The sequence below is a fragment of the Rhea americana genome, unplaced genomic scaffold (assembly GCF_003343005.1).
Source record: "Rhea americana isolate MKP2758 unplaced genomic scaffold, rheAme1 scaffold_42, whole genome shotgun sequence".
NCBI lineage: Eukaryota > Metazoa > Chordata > Aves > Rheiformes > Rheidae > Rhea > Rhea americana.
Window position 1 is genome coordinate 3,711,778 of NW_028186557.1, and position 20,214 is coordinate 3,731,991.

General features: G+C 48.2%; 1 protein-coding gene across 1 annotated transcript in view; it reads right to left on the reverse strand.

Moving 5' to 3' along the window:
• Window positions 1-13,306, reverse strand: part of DACT1 (dishevelled binding antagonist of beta catenin 1) — a 23,019-nt gene extending 9,713 nt beyond the window's left edge. Inside the window, exon 1 of the mRNA XM_085314972.1 lies at window positions 13,215-13,306. Coding sequence (XP_085171098.1) covers window positions 13,215-13,306 — 92 coding nt within the window. The remainder of the gene's footprint in view (window positions 1-13,214) is intronic.
• Window positions 13,307-20,214: the final 6,908 nt, after the last annotated feature.

Genomic DNA, 20,214 nt, shown 5'->3' on the forward strand with positions numbered 1-20,214 from the left:
GCCGTGCGGCTCTTCTGGAATAGGAACGCAGAAAAACGATGGATCTGGGGAGAAGAAAACACCCTGCATGAAGAAGTGAAGGAGAGGGAAAGGGGGAAGGAGTGGAAAGCGGAAAGGGAAAGGGTCGTCCTTGAACCAGGGTGCTGGCCAAAGCGGAGGAGCAAGGGTCGGAGCACCAGCAAGGCCTGGCTTCCAAGTCCGTTGTGTCCATCAGCCAAAGCAGCTGTAATGAAGTGAACTTCATACAGCATGTAAACTAATTGCAGCCTGGGATGTGCAATTAGGGTTTTCAATGGGCATGTTGTGGAAAGAGGGAGGGGGAAAAATGCAGACACAGAAGAAAAAAAGAAACRTTAGTAGCGAAACAGAGCAAAAACTGAGTTCCAGACATGGTCTGGGKGGAGAGAAAGAGAAGAGGGAAGAARAAAGCACTCAGGRAGCCMTTCACAATATGGGGTTTGTTTGGAAGGACGTGAGCCCACTGTACAGTGGCTCTCACAGACATTATGGGCATAATTAAACGCTCTTTCCTGCTCTCCCTCTATTCCTTAGAAGATTATGACTGTTTGCATTACAGTGGTACTGAGAGGTCTCAGATGAAATTGGTCTCCCCGTTCCCCTGCTGTTTGCAGTGGAYGGTAGGTTGTGGTATGCACTATACCTACTTTATTGGCTGTGGGTGTTGGTCCCTGTTCCAAGGAGGCTGCAGCTGATACGGATCATTATTTCACAGTCATTCTAAACCAATATAAAGTTCTTTCTAAAAAGGAGATTCACTTTCCTCCTGTAACTTATGACCAGTCCCTTAGTCCCTCTTAAATGCTGACCCAAGTGCCCAAGGAGACACACATTAAATCAGAGGATGGTCCGAGCTAAGACCAGCTCCTTTTTGCTTTTRATCTGTCCCCAGACCTGGTTCTTCACACAGCCGTGTCAACACTATGTGTCTATGTTGGCATTTTAGCTTCGATTAGGAGTGCCGTTCTGAATCAACACACCGCAGGAGCACACCTAAAGCACTCCAACCACTCTCAGATGTTCACTAATGGGCACTCAGTCTGCAGGGTCGGAATARCACGAGCCCAAAGCAGCCCCCCTCGAAACACATGTAGCGTGGATGGCAGGTCCTCAGTACAGCTATATTTCTCAGTAAATCCTCTCCCTTTGTGCTGTCCTGGTTGCTAATATAGACATAACCAAACGAAAGAGAGGACGCGAGGCGGTGTAGGAACAGGCAGCCAGAGAAGGCAGGGCCACTTCTCTGGGGAGCAGTATCGCTCCTGCCAGATCCAAGAGACCATGAAATTGCAGCCACAGAGAAGCTGACAAACGCTGAAAAGACAAGGGATGCCGCAAGGGGAGAGGCTTGACTGAGGCTGCTAAGCAAAACTGGAAATAAAAACTAATCCCATACTGGACCATTGSATCTCTACTCATTTTGCTTCTCTGGGCCATAACTGACCCAAAAACAGAGTCAGTCCTTGCCCCACAACATATAGGCCACCAATGCTGACCTTAAACCTGCTCCATGGCTGTATCTCCTGCAYGGGGCTTGACACGCTGCACCCTCTGAGGCTGCTTATGCTGCAAGCTCTGTTGTCCTGGAGAGCGTCTTTCCCAGACGCTTCCAGTTTCCAGATGTGGAAGCACAGAGCTTCTATCCCTTTTAGCCAGGTTTTGCATGTAACTCTGTGTTTCATATAAATTCTATTTGCCAAGCTTCATGCAATATGTACATAAAGCTATTTCAACTCTGTCAGTGCTATTTTGTACCGTGCAATATAGACATACCTTCAAACATAAAATACAGCACTAGATAGCTCCCATCTTGATGTTCAGATTTATATTGCCACTTATGACTTTTTAKATTTCTGTCCTATTCCCTCCCTCCYAAGTTGTGTCTTCTACTCTGAAGGGTGTAAGACRCTGATAGTCTCATGTACTGCTTGCTCACATTTCTGTGTTCATCCTTCCCAGCGCATCAGTCACAGGAAAGAAAAGAAGCACAGTCACTGCCAAAACAGTCAACCACCTGCATCGTGTGAAGAGGAGAGAGCAGCTTCCACTGAACCGAACTCACTGCGAGGCTGCAAACAGCAATAAGGAAACTAAGGGGAGTCTGAAGCAGAGACTCCCATGGGCAGAGGCATAATAAGGTGCCAGAAAAGCAGTGAGAATTAGAAGGCTGCGCAGTGTGGGAGAAGSAGACGTGCAAGTGGTCAGTCAACATGCAATGTCAACGGCATGTGAATAACAGCAGGAAAACAAGATGGGATCGAAGACACCAACAGTGAGGGCAAGGCCACAGAAGACTGCGCAAGAGCTAGGATGCAAGAGCTAGGTCATGGAGAGAAGGGGAGGGAGAGCCCATAAAGACCGAGTTTGAAGGCAGCAGAAAGACTAAAGAAAATGAGTATGAAACAGAGTCCCTATGACTTCCTCAGGAAAACAGTGTTCAGAAAGAAAGGGCTGGAAGTCAGAGGTGGGGCAGGACAGAGGATCTAGCTCAGAACTGGTGAGGTACTGTGGCAACAAGTGTGCATTTTCCCTCTAGGTCCTCAGAAGCTAATAAAMCAGTGGGAAGTCCTTTATCACATTCACATGTAGGACCTGAGACTACCTAGCCCAAAGCACATAAGTGGTAGGCAGGCATGAGATGAACTGATGAGGGACACCAGCACAAGGAAGGAGCAGTGAGAGAGAGGCAGAAGCTGAGGGAACAAGAAGTAAGGGAAGTCCGTCAGCAGGAAGACGATGAGTCCAGCCAGAGGTGGAAGAATATAGATGAAAGCCAAAGCCAGAGGAGGGCAGTGAGGTGAGGATGGAGAAAAAGACCCCTTTACTAGGTCTCATCCTCAAGTAAAAGAGAGACAGTTTGAGAAAAGAAGAAGAAAAGATATGAGAAGACTGGTTTCTCCCATCGGTTACACCACGGTCAGTCATCCCAGTGAAAAACTAGTGTGAGATATAAAGAAGATCCCAATCCCCAAAGTACCTCCAAGTGGACAACCTTTGGAGGCTTCTACTTCATCCAAACATCCCAAAACTCTCAGCAAGGACTGAGAAAGTAATAGGACTCTCACATGAAAAAATTTCTGAGTCCAGGGCTGTCTTCCATTCCTCTCCTGGCTTGCTGCAACAGCTGAAGGACTTGCTCTTACATTCCTATGTAAACTTGCTATTCCTTCACAGGTTTCATCAGCTGAAATTCTCCAAAACCAAGTAATCTTGGATTCCCCATTCTAAGCATGAACATGGAAACCATGAGAAGAGAGACGGTGAGTTATCTGCAAGGAAGGAAAAGAAACTGTGAACGAGGTGCTCTGTTGCTAGGTTGTTACGAGAGGTGTAATTCCGTCTGGTACAGAGACAGTTATGAAATGGCTCATTCCTTGTGATTCTCCTCTGCGTGATAAAGTGTTGCATTCCTCGCTTTTCATAGCTAGGGAATAAAGAGTGTAATCACTGTGCATTTTACCAACGGAGAAAATGAGGCACGGCGATTCTGACCCCCCCATCTCACCATTAGCTTCCTTCCTCCTGGGAGCTAACCCCTACATCCTGATGCATACATTTATGTTTCATCTTCCACCTCTGTTGATCATGTGGCTCAGTTTAGATTAAATAAGGCCTGTTAACACTTGTCACTTTTCCTAGGTTGATTTCTGATCAGCCACGCTGAAATTGGTGCAGGAAATTGCTGAAATCAAGAGGAGCATTACAATTCCCTACTTGTAAAATGAAAGCAATTTCTTTCTTTGCTTTTTGTAACACAGTCCATTGGAGGCAGAGTGATATGATATCCAGAAACATCCACTTGGAGGCTGTGCTTAARATCCACAGCCTTCAATAGGCCTCTGATAGGTTATTTTAATCTATTGTGATGTTAATTTTCTAAGCATTTCTTAATTGCATTGGATAATATAATAGGGTATAAATCTTATCAGCAAATCAGACTGACCTCAGCTTGTGTTATCACATTACCATGGTTACTTTATTACAACTGAGCCCTGTGCTTGCTACTATCCACAAACAATTCTAGCAAACAACCTAATCTGAACCAAAATATCTTGGCAATGTTTCTTTCTTCTTCCTTTTTTGTTTTTTTTTTTTTTGGTCAAAGAAAAACAATTTTTCTTGGTGATAGGTAACTACAGCATATCTATGATGCATTTCACTCTTCTCAGACTTCTGCAGCCTACATTTTTTTTTTGCATTTGCGCCGTGTTGAAACATTTCCATGCAGTCAATGATGAGATGCACGAGCCAAATTCCTTCAACATGCAATAGAATCATTTACACAAACTCCCAATATTCAGGTTGACAAGCACTGCCCTGGTCCGCCAAAACATTACCTCATTTRTACTATCAACGCAAAAACCACTAATGACTGCTGCGTTTGGACCCATTGAGAAGCAACGCCCCCATCCCTGCACTGATCTTGCTCTGATCTGATCTAACCTGGGCATCTTATCATAAGACACAGTCCCACTCTCCCTCACCGCCAGTGCCGTTGCTCATGTGTCAGATGAAGGGATGGACATTTCCCGTGGGGTCACTGAGATGATCTGACTCACACATGTGCCCAAGATCTGTTGTAAGAGAGGGGAACGTGTGCTGCAGCCAGGTCCCTTTTCACTGCAGCTAAATATTGGATTGGACATTTCCCACATTTGGCTCTTACTGAGCTGCAGTTCATCGTCCTGCCAGCTGCATGGGGACCACTGCTTGAAGACAAAAGACTACCCTGATCTGGGTTAAGACAAAACCTCCTCTTTCTTTTTTTTTTTTTTTTTAACTCAGATCATTTCAGTAATCCTGCTTTTAGCATGAACATTGCACTGGCACAACTGAGAAGGCAGAAGTCTGCAGGAAAAAAGAGAGGGGAGCAGGAAACCCTCCGGCAAAAAGCTTGTCCGGCGGGAAGGGGGAAGGAAGGATGAACTGTTTGCAACACAAGAGTCACCCCAGAGGCCATGGAAGAGGATGCAGAAGACAGCTGCTTGTGGGGAAGGGATATCAGTGCTTCTCCAGACATTCCTGTCAGACCACGCATCTTGTGAAGACATTTATTTCCTGCTGTCAGGCAGCATCCAATCTGTTTAGCCACGAAGAGGACTGACTGTGAATCCCTCACCGCTACCCCAAAGGGGATAGTGCTTCCTAAAGCCGTGACGGACCCACTTTTGCTTAGCAAAAGAGCTAAAGCCCTGCCGCCCCTCCGGGCAGCAGATGAGCCCAGACCCCGGCTGCGGTGCTGCAGTGCTGCTCCAGCACAGCCTTCCCACCTCCCGAGCAGGCAGCAGGGCTGAGTCAGGGGTCAGACTGGCAAAAGAGATGCAAAATTTGCTTCTAGACCCTAGATTAGGGAAGACCTGCAAGAGAATTGGATGATCTTGCSTGAAAGACAGGCAAGATCAGCTCTATTTTTACCTCTTATTTTAAKGATAAGAGAGGGTCTGATAAGCAAGAACAACTTGAGGAGGGGGAACACGGAGTTAAACAAACCAGTGTCACCCATGATGTTCACAGCTGACAAGAAGCAGAGCTACTGCTTCATGGTTCTCTATAAAGAAACTTCACCAGCATTTCAGCAAAGCACCTAATAGATCATATCTTAAGGCTAACCAGCAGGGTCTGGGTTCCCTGCCCACGCTGGTGGACACAGTTCAGGTGAAGYCAGAGCAGAATTGCTCCAGTAAGTTTCCCTTCTTTCTTCCACTAAGCAAATATGTCAGTTGAGTTCTACTATGCTGACTTTTGATTCAGCCTTCCCCCTATCTTATTTGATGTTCTATGCTTTGACTCCTGTTCTTCTCCTGGCCTGGCTTTCATATYTACATTTTAAAATGCCTAACATTTTTAGGCACGTTTTTAGGTGACACAGACATCTGATAGTTCAGTGCCATCTTGCTCCCATGCTCTCACCAGCATGGCCTTTGGGGAGCAGTATCTATCAAATGGGGAATAATCAGCCACCAGGAGTGGAGGAGGTGGAATGATAGGCTTAAATTACAGCTTGGGATTTAGACAGTCTGGGAAAACTTCCTAACAGAAGGAACTGGAAAAGATCACCTGAAAGAGGCTTTTCCAAGTCTTTTACAAATGGTTAGACACAGATATGTCAAGACTGATGAAGATTCTTCAAGGGAAAACACCACACACAGCGTGGCACGTGTTTTGGGGGTCTYACCTTAGCGTAGGCTCCTGTGGCAGCCCTGCTCCACTCCAGCATCAAATGGAGGAAGGGCAGAGAGTAGTTCTTGCCTCCAGTCCTCCTTTCTCCTGGGGGTACGGAGGGGAGGGAAAGTGCAGCAGGGCAGGAGAAGCAAGCACTGCTGCAGGGACACTGTAAAACCATGGAAGCATTGCCACCTAATCGAATACGCCAACAGCCCTCTTTTTACACTGCGGTATAGCACTGCTTCAGCCTGTGTGGACACTTCCTTTTTACTTCTTATTTTAAGGATAAGAGAGGGTTTGATAAGAAAGAACAACATGAGGAGGGGGAACATGGAGTTAAACTGGTGTCACCCATGAAGCCACGTGATGGGAGCCTGGAGCTGGGCAGAAWTGTTCCCGGGAAGGTTTCTAACCAAGCTTGCCTGCGTGCTGCGGGAAGAGGAGCAAAATCAAACTGTGCCTGCAATGCGTTTTCATCCATACAAATCTGAGTACAGAATGTGAACCAGAGGCAACCCGCCTGCTCTTGTTTGCACCAAGCAGCAGACTTCTTCTGAGCTAGCCACTACATTCAACCTTCTTTTGGCTATGGGTAAACTGAGGTAGGCTAAATAACTGAACCAAGGTCACTAGAGTTCAGTGTCAGAGGCAGAAGAGAGAGGAGGTGCACTGTCCCCTCTCATTTGGGGTCTCCCTTTAAACCAGACAGTGTCACGTGTGTAAGGAAAGAGAGCTCAAGAGACCTTGTGGTAGTACTGGTCTGCTAGATGATCTTAAATATGGCTCTTCACTCCCTCTATCTCATCCTCTCGTTCTTTGCATGTAAGAAGTTAATTTTGCATTTAAGAATATATGCCTAAAATACTCAGCTTCACCTCCACACATTGCCTCCCTGATGGTTTTCCATACTCAGAGGATACAACAGAAGTGAGTCTCATTTAGCATAAAACAACAACAGGTCAAGGAACCAGTGGAAAGAAAAAAAAAGCCATAAATCTCCGCCTGAAATAATTCCCTTTCCACTGCGCTAGGAGAACAAACACAGACCTCTTGCTGTTCCTTAAGGCACTTGCCTGGAGGTGGGGAGATGTCCTGGCTTTGCATCTGCTAGTCCCATAAAGCTCGGAAGTCAGATGTGCTGTCGAGGAGTCCGCAACACACAAGCAGCGTGATCCGGATCGAAACAGGTAGCGCTCAGAAGAGAATTGCTTAAGTTAAAATCTGAGCTGAGAAAGCGTCACACAGGAAGGGTGGGCTCTAAACTGAATTGCAGCAGTACCTGGGTTTCCCTTGTTTATATTGGTCTATCACTATTTGAATATCAATCCTCTTATCAATAGTGGGTTGAGAGAAAACATCACTTTTTAGTCTTCTTTAATGAGGACTTTGCCCCAGAAGAACATTTTTTCTTTCAACCAGGTCTCTGCAAATTTAAAGTTTCCTGCAAGAGACAATAATAATTCCAGTTTCCAAAAATTATTGGCCCAAAACTGAGCCGCTGATTCAGGTCACGTTATCATCTGCTGTATTAGGATCAGATGGGTGGATGGGAAAATCTTTTTGAAAAATAGCCTGCAAGAGAAAACACTGGGGTGTTATTTCATTTCAAAAGATGTTGGCACTGCAAATCAAAGCCYCTTTTTCACCTGCTTCTGTTAGTCATGAGACACCACTGCCAGCCACTTCACAAGGACAGCCCTGTCCCAGGGATAGCCCTGTCCCAGGATGGACCCAGCAGCCAGCCTGCCCATCCCCTGGGCCCTGGGAGAGGATGGAGGGGACGGAGGGCTGTGATTGCCTTGTCCAGAGAGTGCCACTCTGGTCCCACAATGTTAAATTTGTCTTGTTTTTATAAGGAAATCTAGTTTCTGGTACCTACTTTGGTTGTTCTGCTATCGGCTGAAATTGTTGCCCAGAACCATTCCTACTTTTCAGATGATTCCCTCCGAGGGCCTCTTCAATTCCAACTGTTATTCTCATGCATAATGTATTTCATTTCCAGGCTTTCATCTGTGCATAAGTTTTCCATCTATTTCCATCCTGATCTCAGCCACCCTTTTACCTGTAAAGCCTGATAAGTTGCTTTTTTCCCCAATTTCCTTCTGGAGTCTCATTTCTCTTGAACATTATTGGTCAGTTCCAGCTCTTGTGCCACCAAAATGCTATTTCAGGGGACAAAGTTCCTATTCACCCTCTTGTTCCAGATTTTTGGTCATATCTCCTTTCCTACATCTGGCTTGGCTGAAAAATTTGCTCTCTTCTCTGTTCCCCGCTGTTGGTTATGGATGAGCAGTTGTGCTTGCATGATCACTCCCTAACCCACTTTGCCCGCAGGGAGCCAGCTTAGCCCATACCCACCTACTCCTTTTGATTCAGCTGGATTCAGRGGCTCTTACATAAAGAAGAGCCAGTTACAAGAGCCCCCAACRTAGCTGCCAAAGAGGACTTGAGAAGAAGGCCATAGCTCTTCAGCTGGGTCAGTGAAGCAGCATTACACTTTGACATCCCCGTATTACCCTGCTGCCTTGAGATGCTGATGGAAACTGCAAGAAGACTGATCTTCTCCAGGAGTTGTACAGGGGCATGTGTTAAATATCCATAACTCCCCATGCTCTCTTGCATAATCACCTGGTGGCCAGGGACAAGTCGTTTAGATGATCTGGAATAGCAATGAGAACAGATTTAGAGGAACAAGCCTTCAAAGCAGGAATGCAGAGCTTAGCAGTCAAACATCCAGCCGTATCTGGATGCCACTTCTTTTCCAAATCCTTTCAGATGCAGCCTAAGGGGTTACTATTGACTTTAAAAGCTGGGGGCCCTGATTCAACAAAAACAGCTAAGCACTTAATAACATTAAACACATGCTCAAGTCTCTTCCTATTCAACAAGCAGTTAAGCACATACTTCACCCTTCTTAGATGGCCCAGAACCAAAACACTAAGTTCTCAGAATTTCTTCAACCTTTATTTAATTTTGGAGGAGGGACAGGAATTTGAACCTTGATCCATGTTTTGCAAAGGGTCCCTATTTGCAAGTGAGTCAGACTCCGGATCCAGACCTACACACCCAAATGTTGGCACATTCATGTTTTGGATTGGGATCTGAATTTTTCAGCTTGTGTCTCACTTTGATCCATGCGTATGTTCACTGAAGAGACTGAGTTGCAGGCAAGGAGCTTTTAAATCATGTTTCTGTGCACAGTTTAAATTGATGATGCTTTCCCCAGCTCCACCTACCTGAGATGCAAAACCGAGCCGCCACCTCAGTGCACGCTGTGCAGATGTTGAGCCTGCGAGCRTGCTGGATTTGCAGAGCTCCTCAAATTTGGCTGCTCTTTCGCCAGTCTAAACCCACCGCAGCACAGCCCTGTAGCCCAATTCCCAGAGTCATGTGAGCTCCTCAGACCCTTGGCTATTATTAAAATACCGTATAGCAGTCCCTTAGCAATCGCAAAGAGAAAGTGCGAGCGGAGCAAGCAAGGCGTGCTATAACCCGCTGGGCGATGCCGCGGAGGAAAGGGGACTGACAGCCAAGGAGAGAGTGCCCAGCCCAGCAGCCAGAGGCTCGGCCTGCCTCCAAGCTGTTGTTCCGGACTTTCGGCAGACCGAGGCAAACATCACCACAGCAGTTTGCAAACATTTCAAAATGTCACTGCTTCCTCCAACACCTTCTTCTTTTTCTCTCTTTTTTTTTTCCTCCTCTCTTTAGTTTGTTCTTTTCACAAAAAACTGAGATTCTCCAGAGCAAACCAGCAGGCGTCAGCAAAACCAGCAAACAAACAAACAAAAGAAATCCAAATAAAAACATCTGAGCCACATGGCCAAATCCAAGCCCTCTTCCTGTCTCACGCCAGCGCCAGTGGCATCTCAGCACCTGGAGCTCAACCCTTCTCCTCGTCAGCTCTAGCAGGGCAGAATAAAGCTGCAGAATAAAAGGCCGGGCTCATTCCAGGGAGATGGAAAACAAATCGGCTGCCAATTGTCTGGGTGAGCAGGGGAAGTGGCACTCAGACATCTAAGGCAGCGGGAGGATGCAAGCGCTCTCCCAGAGACATTATCAGTTGCCTGCAGGAGGGAGAAAATTAACCTGGTTCCAAATAAAAGACAAACTTCAAATAGCCACATCATGCTCCTGCCAAGAAGGGCATCGCTGGAGGGTTTGAGCATTAAATGGTTGCCAGCAGCGCAAGTGAGGGAGGAAGAAGCATCTAGCCCCAGGCTATAGGGTCCTAAAGAGACCGTGGCTCAGCCTGTCCGGCTTGCTTGCCGGTCACAGCAGCAGGCAGCAGCAGGGAGGATGCAGCCAGAGGACGGGTTCCCTCACCCTACGCTGGCTTCCCATCAYAGATGGGTGCTTGCAGACATCCAGAAGAACAGGCCATGTCCTTCCCAGGCAGCTAGAGTCAAGGGAACTCGGGTCCAGCACAAAAGCTAAGCATGACGCTGGCAATAAAAGGAGACAGGAATGATGAATGCCTTGTAGGCATTCCCAGAAGGAAACCCACCAYCTTAACTGGCTTCCCCACTATGCCTCTGCTGCTCTGGAAAAAAAAAAGAAAGAAAAAAAAAGAAAGCACTGAGCATCCTTCATTTGAGTTACAGATAAGATACCTCTGCAAATGCCCAGTCATACTGAGTGGGAAGCCGTGATGGGGAGATAGTCATCTGCTCAAGCTAACACACAGACGTGAGGCCAGAGTTGGCACACACACACATCTTACTAGTCGCCATCTGGCAGTAGCACTACGGGATGATGTTCCTGCACACTGCTGGGTGCCACAGTTAAACTGGGATTCCTCCTRGGAAAGAGCAGGCTAGGGAAAACCTGAAAGAAAAGAAAAAACAACCTCTACTTCCAGGTGTCGGTGCAGTAACAAGGGTTTGGCTCCTGGATGTCGCCCACTGCCGTAGAAGCCATTCCCTGTCCTCTCCAGCCCTGCTGTGAAGCCAGAGCAAGGTGAAACGTGGGGAGTGGACGGACTCAAGCCAGGAGCCACATCCAGGCCGTGGGCTGCCGGCTGGATTGCAGCTGGCTTATTTTCTATACCACAACTGCAGAGACCATCAGAAACCTATGGCCCTGGGAGAGCAGGAGATGCCTGAAGCAGCCATCCTGGGAGATTTATGAGGGCAGCAAGCTCTTGGTTTCCCTGGTCACCCTCTGAGGATTTACAGCCCAGTGTTTTGGGAGCAAACAAAGACCTGCTGTTCGTCATCAGAGACCTTATGATTCTGTCCGTGAGGAGGAGGCCTCAAACACAGATAACCTTTGCAAGGAGAAATGGCCATTCCTGGATGTAACGCTAGAGATAGGCAGAATGAAAAGCATCCGCAGTGCTCTGGAAAATCTCAGAAAGTGAAGCTGGGAGTTTGCATTATTTGTACCACTGGAGAAGAAAGGTTAGTTGTGGGGCAACGGGAGGAGGAAAGGAGGTTGGGAGCAGAGTTTGTTCAAGTAAATTTGGCTTCTGGGCTGATTTTCTCTTAGATGTAATACAATTAAAAGTTATTTCTGCTCAGAACTCCTGTTCCAGCTTCTTCTTACATCTACAGAGCACGCAGTGCCTTGAGGTCTGGACTAGCAGTCTGGGACTACAGTTTTGAGGGAGCTACTGGCTTCCACATCCAGCTACAAGACACCYGGGGGCAGCTTTTGGAGTACAAGGGCTGGCAAATTTTCAAAGGTTTCTCCAGAGCCTGTGTGCTTTGCCTCACCGTCTGCGCTGGGGCACTGATCTCCCTGCAATTAAAAGCCCTACTGAAAACGCTTTCTAAATGACTCTGCTGCAGAACTGCTTTTTCCCACCCCCTCCCCAACTTGCTGTTCGGTTTGAAATGCCTGGCATGACACCTGCACACCGCTGAAATACTTGATGCTCTTAATGGAGCTGAGCATGAATCCCATGCATCTGTTTACAGCACCCCAGTACTGGTGTGGCCGAAGAAGGAGGAAGGACTGTAAACAGTCATTACTATGCAGATTTCAAAGAGAAGTGCATCTGCGAGTCTGGTTTCTGCTGGGCTTGTTTGCTCCCACCTTCACAGGACAAAGCGGAGTTCTTCCTTAGCTCTTAAATTAGCAGGGGAAGCATGCATTTGGTGTGATACTAATTGTTATTTTTTTGGAAAATGGTAACATCACCCACTGARATTGAAGATGCTGTAACTCAGTAGGTGGCTTCCTGGAGGAATACATCCAGAAAGCAGCAAAATTCCCTCCCCGATTAAAAGGAAATCTCTGAGACAAGCTTTTCCATGAGGGAAAGAAAAAGGCAGAGTAAAGCAAGCTGACGCATCTAATGCATATATTACCACTAAAGACATGGAAATTAATTGGATTTATTGCCAGTCACAGCTGCAAAGATGGCTCATTTCTAAGTTTATTTTATAGAAAGTGGTGGGAGGAGTGGGACTTAACAGTCATCTCGGTTAAGCTAATGAGCCAAAACTAATGGTCTCATCTTGTTTAGAGAGGCCCCAGTTCAGCAGAGCACCTAAGCACGTGGCTAGCTCTCGCTTTGCTTTCGGAGGGATGCTTTTCACATCTGCTGATGGTGAGCAGGACGCTTACCGAGCAGACGCTTGAAGGTTCGTCAGGGAGGGGAGGCGTTTTGCTGAATGGCAGTCAAAATCCACRAGACGATCAGTTAGGATTTCCCAGACATTATCACTTTTGTCCAGAAGAGAGGAACGTGAAAAGAAGACAAAAGGGAATTAAATGTCATGTGATGTTCCCCATTTTCATCAAATTTTATCTTATCCCCTCTCAAACCCAGTAGAGTAGAGTAGAGTTTCAAAAGCTGAACCCACTTTCCAAGGGGTGGCATCCTTTCCAAAACCAGTGCAAAGAAAGCCATAGCTACCTTGTGAGGGCTCCAAACAGGTACACCAGCGAGACRGGAAGGCAGGAGCCTGGCTGCAGCTGGATACCTGAGCTGGGGTCGCTAAATCGCAGCCTGGCTCATGTCTTTAAGGGCACAGCACTTGAAAGGATGCTGGAAGAGTGTCCAAATTAGCTTTCAGAGTTCCCACCTTTCCCGAAGGTGAAGACAGACAGACGGTTTCGACGCGAAAGCCGACAGTGGTGGAAGTGGCGAGATGGGTGTCGTTTGCAGAGCGCTCATCTCCCCTCTCCATGAGCCAGGCTGGAGGATTTCAGTCGCTTCCTTCCCAAAACGGACWACAATTTTCCAAGGGGAAGACAGGCTGCCCGAGGCACCAAGGTGTTAGACTGACTGCAAAGGGAGAGGTGCAAAGAGGGAACAAATGGAAACTCATTTAGCACGTAACGAAGCTGCTGGGAACAAAATTAATCAAAGGGCTGAAGGAAGGAGAGAGAAGAAATTCTTTTGTCACTTCTCCACCAAAGGCAGCTCCTGGCTGATAAACAGGAATCGCTCCCGTATGGGTGGAAACATGGCCAGGCTGGAGCTGTGGACACCCAGTGGGAAGCTGATCGGAGAGTTAAAACCAGAGCGTTCAGGAAGATCGAAGTGGGGAGAAGGAAGGGGGGGGGGGTGAGACCAAAAGCCGTGATCGAGAAAGACCACTGCATTGGTTAAAACAACCCCTTCTTCACCAAGAGGAGAAGTGAAAGCTGCTGAAAAATATGTATATATATAATCCTATATGGAACAAAYGGGGAAAAGGGAAGCTGATAGCAGTGAATATTAATTGGAAGATAGGAATTATAGATCATCCGTAYGGGGAAAAAAGGGGGAGAAGATGCAGGTGATAGGCAAGAGATTTAGGATAATTGCAGGATTTTTCTTTTTTTAAAGTACAGGAAAACAGGAAGAAATATATTCCATGTAGGTGGGCAGTAACCCTGCAGAAAATTCAGTGATATTCGAGAAACATTTTCAGTGTGTGTCTTTTGAGAAAGGCCAGATGGTGAGTTTACATCACATGAGGCCGATGAGATACTTCTCACTCCAGTGATAACTAYAGCGATCGTTAGGCAGCCACTAGATATTTTAAAATCAATGCATTTGTACAACCTCCAGCTGCCTATACTGGGCTTTTACATTAAAATTCTCCATTGCTGCTCTGCTGATAYGAGCAACACTGGGAGTTCTGGTGCAGGGGCTGAGCCAAAAAGCGTGTTAGGTAAGACTGGGTAACGCAATGTTTAAAACACTGGGAGTAGCCTTGCAATAAAACTCTTCCATATCTCCATGGGCAAATATGAGGCACCATCACTGGCAAACAGATCCTTCTCATGCTCTTGGAGAGCAGGGCCACGGGAGGGGCCAGGGCTTTGGGCAGGACAGGACCTGGCGGACACATTCCCACCGCTCCTAGGCTGGGACTCACTGCTCAGTCAAATTTCGCCTTTCCAGCTGGACACTCCCAAAACTGCTTCATCTGTGCTCATTAACAGACATCACTTATTGCAAAGCTGTGTTACAAACTCCATATAAATAGTCCTCTGCCCCTTTCCTGCTGTTAAGCAGAGCTCCAGCCCTCCAGGGAGCTTCCAAAACATCCTCAGCATTGCCTGGAAAGCAGCACCCATCACTTAAACCCTTTACTGATCCAGAGAAAGGGGAAGCTCGGGGCAGCTTGAGGAGCACGCGGCAGGGCTCCCTTCCAGGGCCAGGCACCGCTCAGGTCTCCACCTCCAGCCCAACCCGTTTGGGGATGTAGAGACTACAAAGAGCGGCACAGATTTGTGCAGCCACGGCAAGGCAAGTCTCTAAACAACGTCCGTACACACCCGCCTCTGCTTTCCCAGAAAACACCTCTTGCACCACTGCAAAAAAGCCCTCGGTTATTAACCATCGACAAAAACGCTTTCCCGGGAGGTGGGAAAGAACAGGAAAGCCTGTGAACCCAGCCCAGCCTGCCCGAGCCAGAGATGCGGAGCGCGCGGTGCCAAGCCGTGATTGATGCAACCTCGGCAGGCCGGAGCCGGTAAACAGGAGAAACCCAGGCTGATGAAACAGGAGTCTAAATCCCGTCGTTTACAGCGAGGGCCTCGCCTAAAACTTCCGAACAGAAAGCAAAGAACAAAGCTACGTCCGCTGAGTACCCACCACGCTCCTCGGCGCTCCTGGCGACGGCACATCGGCTCCTWTTAATACAGATGTTTAGCAAGGGAGGAAGTCAATGGAATAATAYGCTCCAGATTCATTACTGTCAACTCGCTAAGAATTATGTGTATTAACGACCAGATTATATCTGTTTATACGATACAAATTACCGCAGAGCGACTGCAGGCATTGAAACCCTCCTTGTCTGTTTGACGCGCGTAAATAACRGAGGAGCTGGGGCTGCGTTTGGTGCACGTGGCTAACCTCTTCTCCCCGGCACCCCGGGGCAGGCTGCCGACACCGCTCGCGTTTCAGATTCCTCGCTCCAGCGGTCGTGAGCCTCGCAAAGCGACAGCGAACGGGCGGCTAATTGGTGTACTTGTTGGACATTATTTTATTAGTCAGGCCTGGTGAGCATCAAATGGACCTTTAATGCCCTTCTATCCTTGGGTCCGCGTGGCCCTAAGCATTAAGGTTTGTAAATAATTAACTAYGCTCCGAGAGCGATTTTAGGAAGAGGTAAATAAGTTATTCAGCGGATCCAGGCTGCCCCGGCCGGCCTTGGCTTTGGGGTGGACGTTGGCTCCTGAGCTCGCCGCCGGCGACGGGGCTTTGCGGGGCGGCTCGGCGGGGGCACAGACGGCCTCGACGAGGCTGAGGGACCCGCTCGAATGCGGCCTCTGCGAAGGCAGGGGGAGGTTTCGCTCCGACCGTCTGCGTGCAAAGCGTGGGGGGGCGAAAACACGAGCCTTTTTTTTGCTCCCGCTTTTTGCCTTAAAATCTATCTTTTTAAAGGCTAAATAACCTGCAAGTGAATACAGGCTTATCAAGCAAGGACAAAACAAAATATTTTTGCTTCAGCTGAAATGCAATTTGCGGACCTTTTTTTTTTTTCTTTTTTCAATTCTTTTCTTCAAATTTCCTCAAAAAAATACTTTTCCTTTTTGATTTTTTTAGTGAGCTCGCAGCTAGCAGACATCCTCAGTGCCTCCCCTGCCGGGGCAGGAGCGAYCTCCTCCTCCTCCTCCTCTSCGCTCTGCATTTGGGCTCGGATGGGGCCTCGGAGGTGACAGCTGAGTGCAAACAATAAATCATTTTAAAATAAAACTATCATCTAGCTTAGGAGAGCCTTGCTCCAGTCCTGCTTCCGTACAGGAGCTTAGTAAAGAGGAACAGGGAGCTTGGGCACACAAACCTAGACGTGCGTTAGGCAATAATTATAATGTATATTAACAGCCTGGGTGTTGAAAGAGTCCCAGCACGAGATTGCTTCTCTAATAGGAGGCAGAAGTGATAAAAGACAGTAATAGATTGCCTTTCAGATGTGGAATTAAAAGCAGCAGCTCATTAGATTTTTTTCTCGCAGCCTCTAATCGCAAGCCGTTTCTTTTCAAGTCGGATTTCCATTTCCAAGGCTAAGCTCAGCAACACAAACAGGAATTAAAGGGAAGGGTCCTATTCTGACCTTTCTGGCATCACAGGCATCAGGAGTAACGTGCATTTAAAGTGCATTTAAATTAGCAGTGAGTGCGAGAGCCCAGGAGCCAGCCCACCTAGGCAGCCCCCTGAAGAGACGATCATCAAAAGATCAGGATTTGGCTTTCTTTTTTTTTTTTTCTTCTTCTTTTTTTTTTTTAATGCTAGCTGCAGCCACTACATTTCCCTTTTTTTGAGAGAGAGAGAGAGATAACCTAGAAGATAAAGCTTTTGAATTAGAAGAATCAAACAGAAAATAAAGTTACTTCAAAGCAGCAGTGGAGGTTCTCAAAAGCTGACATTTCCACTCGTGGAGCCAGGCCATCTCCAGTGAGCAATGCTTTCCAGGCAGTTTTTGCCTGCTGATTTGACAGGAAAGTATAGAGAGGAGGAAGCAAAAAGGCTACRTTTTAGCTGAGCTGGGAAGCCCAGTAAATAGCATTCACCAGGTTCCCCCAGACGGTTTTAAGGACCCTGATTTTCAAATCGTTCATTCACCATCTTCCCAGGCTGAGCTATAGTATGGTTTCAAACTTAAATCCTTTGGCAGGAACTGCATATTCCATAAAACATTGGAAAGAGTGAGTAGGATAGGGAGGGAAAGGGAGAAAAAAGATTGGAAATGATGTTGCTCATTGAACCTCGCCAACAGCAATTGCAAGCTCCAGTTTTATCTATATCACTACATTTTTATCTGTATCACTAGTAGTTTTATCTGTATCACTAGCTGCTCCCGTGGTGCAGCTCATCTGTGACTGGCTACCCACAGAGCCCTTGTAGCTCAGCTATGTGCCTCAGCCACTAGCCGCTCCTCTGGTTAGACAGCAGAGGAGGAGGAGGAGAGGAGCAGGAGGAGGAGAAGAACAGGAGGAGGAGAAGGAGGAGGAGAAGAAGCAGGAGAAGAAGGAGGAGGAGAACAGAAGGAGGAGAAGGAGAAGRAGGAGAAGAGGAAGGAGAAGGAATTTCTCTTGTGGAAGAAAAACCTTTCAAAACTTAGTTTTGCTGCTCCCTATCCATCCAAGCAGCAGAGTGGCTTCAAAAGATGAAGAAATCATAGTAGAGCATTAAAGTCAGCTCCATTTGCCCAGAGGCCGTTTGCAGGGACCTCACTGCTCACCTCACTGGCCCCGAGGACATGCTCCAGGGAAAGGTGCCTTGGTGGAGGAGAAAATGCCCCGCTGTGGAGGTGTTAAGGAAGGTCCCCAGCGTCTTGGGAACTGGAGTGGGCGGCAGATGCTGCAGAGGCACCGGCYAACTCCCAAGGCCTTCGTGGAGCGGAGAAGACCTGCCAGAAAGGACCGTCATTTTGGTACAGCGGCTTCTGGAATAAACAGAGAAAGGGCAAAAACGCACAGCCAGCTGAAAAGAGAGCATCCCGCAGGGAGGAGAGCAGGAAACGCGCGGCAGCGAGCCCTCGCCTTGCTGCCGCGGGAGCTGAAGCCGCCGGAGGTGAGCAGCGCGGCCGAGAAACCCCGGGGCTTCCCCGCATCTCTCTCTTTTGCCATCACAAATAGGCAATAAAACCCAGCAGCCGCGTGGACAGAAGTTGATCAGTCCCGCAGCTTCGCATCCTCATTTAAACACGATCAAACAGCGCTTYGTCCCGAGGAACCCGGGGAATAGCTCTGTACGGGCTAGCGTGCGGAAGGAGACAGAGTCAAATTAAAGATTCGTTTAAATTAAAAAGTTCAATTTGGAAAGAGAGGGAGCTGGGGAGCGCGTTTCTTAACGAGCTCAGCGGCAGAAGTAGCTTTGAGAATGGATCTGAYGGGGGAACCGTAGGAGCCGGCAGCGCCGGGGGCATTTCCCTCCGAGGGAGGCTGCTAACGCCGTCTCACGGACGGACCCGGTGGGGCCGAGCCCACGGCACGGGGCAAAAAGCAACCCGGAAAAGGGAAGGTCGTGAATAGTTACAAAAAATGGGTAATTCTATGATACAGCTAGATTCCCGGCGATTCAGGTGGGCCCCTGCCGGCTGCTCGCTGGGGAAACGCTGCCGCCGAGTGAAAAAAAAAAGTGTTCGGAGCACAAAAGTTTTAATTCAAGTCCTCTGCAAGGAAGGAAAAAGTCTCAAACCTCCTTTTTCCAGAGGAGCCGAGAGGCGGTGGTTGGGGCTCGCGGCTGCCCTTCGGGGTGCAAGGGAAACCCGGAGGCTCAAGGCTGCTTCTCCCTCCGGGGACGAGCGACYGCCCAGGGCGGAATAGCGCCGAATCCCGTCCCCTGCCCGCCGCTGGCGCGCGCCCAGCACAGGGAGCCGAGCCAGCCCGCACGGTGTCCTGCTGAAAAAAACATGAAGTCAGTTTTTTTTCAAAGCTTAAGCTGCTTCAATGCCTTTGAAAACACCAGGGCTCGCCGCAAATGGGGATTTCTGTCGCGGTACGGCAGCCGCGGGCGTTCACGCAGCCCCCTCCCTGGTCACCCCAAAGCGGGATTTGCAAGGAGTATTTTACAGCGGACAACGCAGCGACCCGTCTACGAACCGCCCGGCTTCGGAGGGAGGCTTGGCCCCGAGCCCCGGCGCCAGCGCGGCGACGTTACGTGTCGAATAGCAGCAACATCAGAGCCCAGCGTGTCTGTCCTGGGGACTGGGAAGTTTTGCCCTTGGTGTGGATGGGTGAGTTACTCTTAAAAAAAGCTTAAAGAGACAAGGCACCACTTAAAAAAAAAGAAAATGGTATTTTTCAGCTCTCCYGAGCATTCTGCCAAAAGCAGTTTGAAAATCCAGCGCTACTTTTAYACCGTGGGGACAGCATCTGAGGAAAGGGCTCAAGACCTTCACACAACCCTTCCAAATCGAGTCTGGGGGCTGAGACGCCAATGCACCGTTCCCGACGCGCCCGGCCTGGGGCGACGCTGTCGCAGCGCTCCTGGAGCAGCCGCTGGCCACAAAGAACCACCTGACCCACCTGGGGCCACCAAAAACGTCACAGTACTTAGTCACCGTCTTTATCAGCAGAAATCCTGCCCTTATATCACAGAGTTGTAAGTGCACGATTTTGGGGGTGATACCCYATTTCTTGCTTGTTTTATGGTATGACACCTGAGAGGTCACTGCAGCTGGACTGAGGAGCAACTTTCCCTGCTGAGGCTTTGCTTTCCCAACATGACCGCGCACCGCATCCTTGTGCTCCTCGAGATGGTTTTGCTCGTTTAAGACCTGTCCTTAGCAAAGCACCGTGCGAGGCTTTCAGGCAGGGAACAGCCAATTCCCACAAGCTGGAAGTGCTGCACACTAAAAGAAATTTTTTTTTAAGGTTTGGCTGATACACGGCAAATATCATCAATCCCCACTTGGGGCAGGTCCCTTGGAAAGCATTTTCAGACAAGTTTTGTTTTTTAATTAGAACGTGGCTGCATAGGAAGCTATAAAGCGCGTGCTGCTAAAGTGTATTTTATAGCCGTGCCTTGGGGAGAAGGCGCTTCCTTTAAAACAAGGGGAGAAAGCAAGCAGATACGAAAGACGATAGCTTCAYGTGGCCTTGCAAACGCTCTCAGCATCTCTCGGCCCGAGGAAAGGCCTT